Here is an 8070-nt window from a genome sequence, read left to right as displayed (position 1 = left end):
CGAAAACTTGGGGGGGGGGGGGGGGTATGCACGTGACTATGATGTGCGTTTCCTTAACGCGCAGTTCGCGGTCCCTTCCTGAGACGCACTTCTTGCGACGTAGCGGACGCTCATTATCGCTGCCGTTGAGAGAACCCACGAGTGAGTGCTGCTTCAGCGTACTGGTGCTGCGCCCAAATATCTCATTAAGGAGTATCGTAATCACCAATCATTTTTTTCTGTTTTCCAAATCTTTAAACGGCCTTCTCCCGGCCGACAAAGCCAGTCTCATGTGAGTGGCTGCGTCCCGTTTAATTTTTTGGTTTGCTCTTTACAATTTTTTTTTTCATGGCTGCACAAGCAGACCCACAAAACGTTTCGACAGACGAGACGGTAACAGTTTCACTATAAACCGTTGGGCGTGAGCTGAACGGAAAGTTCGGCGGTGTTGGGTACCGTGTGTTCCTCACCAAAGCTTTTAACATAAAGGGCGTTGTTCTAGTGTACGTGTCAAATCGTTTACAAATTAACTGGTTCAAACTGTGGGCTCCGGAGACCTTGTTTGTCCAAAACACCCGGAATAAAAAGGGGCTGATGGGGCCGTGTTTGCCAACTACGAACCTGCCATTGAGCCCTTCGAATTTTATTTCCACCTTTGGCAAGCACCTAGTGCAGACATTAAACACACTCACGTGTGCGCTGTACACAAGAGCCCACCAGTTTTGATTGATATTTACAGGGTTCATACCCCCTCAGAAAGTAACCGCCGAAAATTTAAACGTCGTAAGTTGACTCTATTAGGCAAGAATTTCTAACCTGCGCAACAGGTGTTGGTAGCTTTTCTGCTTGTGCGTATAAACAATTTATAGATTAGTTGCTGACTCGTTTTGCGGGTCGCTTCAGGTTCGAGGATTATATTTACACGAAAGTATCCTTATAAACTAACAATGCGTCCCGGGCTGGGGCTGAATAGGGTGGGGTGAACACGTGGCCATTCGCATTATGGCTACGATGAAAGAAATTCTTTTAGCCGCATTACTTTGATTGATTGTAGGGTTTAACGCGCCGACGCAACGCAGGCGATGAGGCGCGCCGTAGTGGAGGGCTCCGGACTAAATTTGACCACCTGGGGATCTTTATCGTGCGCCGAAATCTCGTACACACCGGCGTTTTTGCTTTTCGCCTCCATCAGAAAAGCGACCGCCGCGATCGGGAATCGAACCCGCGACCTCGTGCTCAGCAGCGCGACGCCTTAGCCACTGAGCCACCGCGGCGGGTCAGCCGCATTACTTTGTCCGTTAGTTTTATCTGATGTTTTGTTTGATACACACAATAGCTAGTCTGCCCAAAATTTATCTAGCTACAATACTTTGTATGATAATTTTGTTTTGTGTTTGGTTTCGTACACCCAACAGCTTCTCTCGCCTTCAATTTCACTACGACAAAGTGGATCATAATTTTTTGTAGTGTGGCTTCATTGGGACTTAAAATTAGGCAATATCCGCAATAGTTCCTCTAGGGGTGCAAAGCGTGTGATGAATTTTGCAATGCTTAGGCCAACGCTTTAAACGGTACAAAGCAACTTGCGTGAGTCACTCACATCAGTCTAAGCAGAGCTGGGTGTGACACGTGTGCCCTACATACGAATGTACCTAAAATAAAGGCACGAGTATTTTCCGGAAACACATTTCATTTTATTTTTATTGCATCAAACTAGAATCCAAGAGAAAATGCTCTTTAAGTACCGGAAAAATTCACGATTGGTTGTTGTAATATGCCTTCGAATGTAATTCATAAATTTCCCCCGACATTGGTTCGCTGATGCACGTATTGTTCGTGAAAAATTATCTGATCGGTATATTGAGTTCCGGTATGACGAAGCAATACTCTTTTGCGTCTTTCGTTGCGATATTATTTCCAAGATAAAGCCAGAAAATGCAATAATCATGGTTCCGAACCCCAAGCCTCAAGCCGCCAAAATTTAAACGGGGTCTGTGTTCTCCATGTGGAAATAAAGTCATCCAAAAAGTGCATTTTCAATGATACATTACTGGGAAAGGTTGGCCCTTTATTATCTTCCCTTTCCCCTCTTTCTCTCGTACGTAAGGTCACTTGAGGTATGCGGTTATACAGATTCTTACTTAGGTGAAGTACCCTTGGCGACGATGCCAGGCCTGCATTATGCTTTTTATTAGAGTATTTTTTCCCGCAAACTAGATCGCCTGCTGTAACCTTGTGTCAAGCTTTTGTGCATCATTGTTCTCTAGATTGCTGGGCTTCTATAGGACATGTTAACTTCCGCGTGTTTATTTGTCCGTGCGGCCATGCACGGAAAGTCAAGGCCGGTTCCGTGTGCCGTTCAAGCTTTGTACAATGAGCGACAGCCTGTCCAGGCTTGACACAGCGCCGGGTAGGTCACACGGTGCAGGACCTGCGTACGAAAAGAAGACCAAATTTATCATTAAACATTCTAAATAACTAGATATAACACAGCTAAGCGGAAGTAGTTACTGTCTATGTGAATATAAAGATTGTTTCCGAAAATATGGATTAAGGTAAAAATATTGCATATATCAGCTAAGTGAAGATCTCGATCGTTCAATTTTGTTACATGCACATATACCATCATCGACTTGGTGTGATGACCCATGGGATATTCCAAGTACGCTGTAGTCCTTCACGTTACTTGGCGCTGTCGCGTGGGTTACGCATGCCGCGATGCAATGGCATAGGTGTTTAAAAGAAATAGGATGCCTTATTTACCATAGGCGTTCTGGAATTCGACAAAAATCATGAAGCCGTGAGAACTATTCGTACAGCCACCGGTATTTTCGATGCTGTAAATATCCATTAAACTGTGCTACCGTGCTATGGTATAACTGGTAGGGCATGGTTTTTTTTCCTTCCGAACATGCACTAGTTCAATCACAGTGAAAGGAAATGACTAGGAACGTGGTTTCTTTTATTACCACGGCACGCCAATGACCATTCCCTTAGCGAAGTTGGTTGAACATCTCGGATACGGTTACTGGACGTCGGTACCGCGTTGCGCCGGAAGGTTCGAGGCCCTTTGGTATCGACACACAACATTTATTTCATTGTACAAATAAAAAAAAACACGTACCCACCATTTCACGCTTAAGCATGGCTGAAATCACTGCCTAGCGAAATACAATCTATTACACACCAAACTGCAATTAAGACCCGATAACGCTTAAACAACCGGACATTTCATAGAAACGCATGTATCACGCTGTGCTACCTATGCAGTGACAGATCGTGCTAGCTGTAAAACGTTTTTTTAAAAATGGGGATTCAGTTCTGGAGCTACTTCTCTACATCTCAAATTTACAAGTGCATACCTCATGCTTACTGAAGGGAGCCAATCCCGTAACCATGCCTGACACGCGGTGATTAAGGACAAAGTCAACAGTCATGCTTGAAAAAAAGTATCCTAAAATCAAGGTGGCGTTAAAGCACCAAGGTGCGCGGAGTATGGCAAAAATCCTGTAATGCATACATGACCTAAAGCATCTCCGTCCATCTCGCCGCGACAACAGCTTCAACCTCCGTCGTCGCCCGGTGCAAGAACAATGTAAAAATCGGGCTGTTCAAACATTTTTTTTTACTCTGTCCCGTGACGCTGCGTCGCGTTTCGGAATGGCACAAAAGGCGATGTTAGATCTAGGCGTTATTCGGTCTTATAATTGCTCTGCTCGTTTGAGATTTTGTTACTTCTTACGTTTGTCTTTAACTTTTGTTAAATTCCTTTAATTCTCTCAGAGGTTGCTTACACATGTAATTTCAGCTTATGAACTCACAATATCCTACCGCGTTTTTGTGCAATAGGAACTCCGTTGCATTGGCCACCACTTTAAAAAAAGCTATTCTTTCTGTTAGTCCAGTCGGCTCAAGCAAAAATTTTAGGTGTAAGTTGGCCTGGGGGTAAATTTTTGCAGAGTCATAATCAATCGTTTACTTAAGGCAAGCGATGTCTGATATTAGAATGCTTCACAAGTAACATAAATTTTGCGTTGCTGCTACGTGAGAGAGACAACAATGAGACATGAGAATAGAATTTTTAGATTTTTTTTTAATCTTACAGCCCGATCGATGCAATAATTGCGTGCTTTCGTACTGACGCCACCATATAGCCAGGCGAATTACCCCCCACAAACAGTCGCGTCAAACACTGGTACCTTTAAGAATAATATTAGTGTCACCTAGTGCGCATATCTGTTACTGCCTTTTTCTCGTCGCTGGGCCGTAGCAGCAGAAGCAGCAGCAGCAGCACCTGAAGCATGTAATCTCCAACTCAAAGGAGTGGATTTGGGCCAACCCATTTTCCCCTCACATGCTTTCAGCATTCGCGTAGAGTATGAGTACTGTTACGAGCGAAGCTGTTAGCCTATGGATGGTGGGAAAATTTCGTGTCGTAAACAAAAAGCCCAGGCAAGACCCAGTAGCTGTCGCCCAAGACGCCGAGCGCATGCCTAATCAGGAACGCAGCACATAGCCCAATATTCCTGCATAGAAAAAGCCACAAAACCAGCACCGAAACTGCGTAATGGATGATAAGGCGCCGGTGAACAATGTGACCTCGCCCTCTGTTGTGGTAAAGATTACGTTTGCAGCTTCTCTCGAAAGGTGAGGGATGTTGAAGCTTTCACTGATCCCGTAAAGTTGATTTCACCTCTAAGCAAAAAATGTATTGCTGGGAATACATTTCTTGGGGGCAACAACGTAGGCCGTCTTGTATCCAGCGATATCGAAACTAGACCTTTTTTTATTTTTTTATAAATGATTTTCTACACGCTTAAGGTGTGGCAACCAGCCTTACGACCCCGGGTACTTGTGCGGGCACCGGAATGCTTCGCTCCGCTCGCCTGCTTTTCTTGTTTAAATCGCTCTGTTGCTGGAGGTGATCTGCTAGATTCTTGCCATAGACAGCCTCGCTGTGAAACGTGTTACCACGTTTGGAAAAATGAAAATGTAATGTTCGGGGATGTAGCTTTATTGATTTATGCTTGGGTTAACGCACCGACGCTACACAGGCGATTAGGCGCGCCACAGTAGACTGCTCCGGATTACTTTTGACCACCAGGGGATCTTTACCGTGCGCCAAAATTTCGAACACATGGGCGTTTTCGCTTCTTGCCTCCATCAGAAAAGCGCCCGCCATGGTCGGGTATTGAACCAGCCACCTCGGGTGTACCTTAAAAATCGGATAAGCCGGGAAAGTTTGAGGCCACGTACAACTTTATGGTAATAGCGGTTCTGCAATCAATCGCTGGTTGAAGGCGCCGTAATTGCGCTCACCTATATATGCTTATCTCCATAAGTTCATTTATTTTGCCGCAGTCTATTTGTCTACGCGCTTTTATACTTTCCGGTTGCAGGTTTTAACTTATTTCGCCCTCCCGTTTTATATTTGTTTGCTCTTTGAAAATAGTGGCAACCAAGTGAAAAAAAGTACCACGATGTAAAAAAAATGTGCACAAGGGATGACTATGGCTTTGTACTGGCCATTACATCCCAATGCGCATTACAAAGAGGTTGTCTTCGTGAACTGCTAAAACATGGCACATTCAGGTGCGAAAGCGTCTTTAATATCATTATTATCACACTCTTTCAAAGCGGTTTTCTCATTGCAGGGAGGTTTCCGCAGGTTTGACAATTGAGCTATAGGCTTTTGGGGCAGCTTGCGCCATTACCTGAAAAAAAGGGGCAAAAAGTGTGCCCCTACCCCAACTATTGCGTAGACAATTATTCGGAGGGGAACTGTCGCCTCGGCACTATGTACGCCGGCGATAGCATGTGTACACAAGCATCATGGACGTTACAATGCCAATCAAGGGTGAATAATGAAGTTAAAAACATCCTAAATACAGTAGGGTTCCCTGGAGTAGTAAGCTAACGAAAGTCGTTATTTTTGAGCGAGATCTAACTCTTCTCGCACGAGGTGAATAATCATTACGAGAAAACTCATGCCTTATACTCTAACAAGAAGGGAGGGTATGCAAATGGTGTTCATTTTTGTAGCGGCTATTGCTGCTCAGTGTGGCCCTATTAAAAGTTTGCATTCCTTGAATATCTGGCCTTAGCCAAAGCGCTTATCCGCTTTGACCCACATTTCTTTTTCTTTTTGTAATCGCGGCTGTTTTAAGAACTTTCGAACCAATGGTTTAATTTAGCATTTATTCCTAATTATAGGGTGAGTTCACTAGATAAACCTGTTTCTTTTTTTACTTTTTAAGATGACCCAGTTGCACTGGTGTACAGACACTTTTAAAAATGGAAGGTATAAAGGATAAAATATTATCTGCAGATTTGCACTGCAGAAGTCGAAATAGTTTTGTTGTTCCAAGAATCTGTTTGATCGAGATTCTAGTAAAACGTAAAGCCAACGTAAAGGACAGCCGGGTTATGATATGATATCGCCAGTGAGTCCGTCTAAGCAGATAATGATAGAATGATTTCGGTGACGGATGTAAAAATAAATGTCGCGAAAGCCATCTTTCCGCTAAATAATGGCAACTTGTACAAACAGTGCAACCAGGGGTATTCGTTTGGAACGGTTTGCTACTGTATAGATTTAGTGGGTGCCTTCTAATATAGGAGTAACACATCGCTCTTTGGCCCACCTACCATGCGCAACCACTGCAACACAAAAAGCCGGGACTACAAAAGCTTTCGGTACGTCAACTTTTATGTGTTTGTCCTGTGTATATTTCAGGAGCTCTGTGTTCTAAGCTGTATGGGATTCCACCTACTGCCCTCCCCGCCACCCCCGACGTCCACATTAAATCTCTTCGTGTATTGCCAAAGGAGGTAGTGCAAAAAACGAAGTCGCTGTTTTGTTTAAACTAAGAAAATACTCAGAAAAAGTGTGTGTGTGTCTTTTTACTGCCATTTTAGGTCGAATTTATTGTTTGGTTCATCAATCAGGATTGTTCAGTCTCAGGTCAGCCAACCGTTGGATACGTATGCCCTGCAATTTATCCTAAACTTGTTGATTTTGCTCATCGGTTATTATTGGCGACGAACTTGCTTTGAAAGCTCGGCAGTATTTTTGTTACGGCAATTATTTCAGGCTTTGAACTTTTACTTACAACCACCGGCTTTCTCAGCCAGCTCTAACTGACAAATAAGAAATCGCTGTACAAACACTTCTGCCCACCAGAAGGAAGGAAGAGAACGCACACACATTCAACTAGTCCTTTAGTGGAACAATTATTGCATGCCAACAAGTTTTGAACAAGACAACCTTGGGCTCATTTAAAGCAAACACTGGTACATATCACAGGTAAGTAGTGTTTGCTTGATATTATGCCTGCTATTTTCTTTGCATGTACTTAAAAAGCGTGAAACGAATCCGTATATATGCGCAACGCCTCCGTTCCAAGCGTTCTCATTATTCCAACCCCGCTAGTACAGCCGCCGTGTTACGATACAGACCCCGAGTGAAACAACGCAACGCGGTGGAAAGAAATGTGGCAAACACGCGCCGGTTCCAGAAGGCGCTGTTCTGGCGTCATAAACTCCTGATCGCTTGGTTGAATTTCCAACCAATTTTGAAAGTGCCCGTTCCGTTACTTGGTGGGTGCAGAATTTTTTTTGGTCACAGGAATCCGCGACAAAACTTGAGACATGAGAAAATATACCTCTACTGGTCGTATAACCAAGATTCTCTTTATCAAAGCAACAAGGAACCGCCCACGGTGAGTACATTTACAATACCAAGTAACTTTATATCACAAACTTTGTTATTAGGCCAACAGCGGATTATGAAAAAAAAAATTCTGTCCCGCAATGAAGTTCCACTTGAAGTATTTTTTTCTTGTACGTCAAGCTACACCGCTTTCAATATCCTTTCCCATTATGAAGCAAAATTGGAATGTACCTTTCTTGGCTTATAGGTTGAAATTTTTAATATATTCATCCTGGGTACAAAATATTCCAGTGAGATTCTGTGGTGCGTCCAAATTACTGGTGCCGTGCAAGATAACAAGTATGATATTTGTGATGGTTTCATTGTTTAGCACGAGATATTATTTATTTTCTTATTTCTGCATAGTCGGTACAATTGTT

The 8070-nt window shown here is 43.5% G+C and overlaps 1 protein-coding gene across 1 annotated transcript in view; it reads right to left on the bottom strand.

Moving 5' to 3' along the window:
• Positions 1 to 1688: 1688 nt before the first annotated feature.
• The window catches only part of LOC144142224 (myogenic-determination protein-like), a 74497-nt gene continuing 68115 nt past the window's right edge, over positions 1689 to 8070 (bottom strand). Inside the window, exon 5 of the mRNA XM_077673582.1 lies at positions 1689 to 2410. Within this exon, the coding sequence (XP_077529708.1) occupies positions 2316 to 2410 (95 nt within the window). The 3' untranslated portion in view covers positions 1689 to 2315. The remainder of the gene's footprint in view (positions 2411 to 8070) is intronic.

Source organism: Haemaphysalis longicornis, unplaced genomic scaffold (genome assembly GCF_048455015.1).
Source record: "Haemaphysalis longicornis isolate Haplotype H1 unplaced genomic scaffold, Haemaphysalis longicornis Haplotype H1 scaffold_6, whole genome shotgun sequence".
Taxonomy (NCBI): Eukaryota; Metazoa; Arthropoda; class Arachnida; order Ixodida; family Ixodidae; genus Haemaphysalis; species Haemaphysalis longicornis.
The sequence above is the reverse complement of the archived record's forward strand: the minus strand, read 5'-3'. Positions and strand labels throughout refer to the sequence as shown.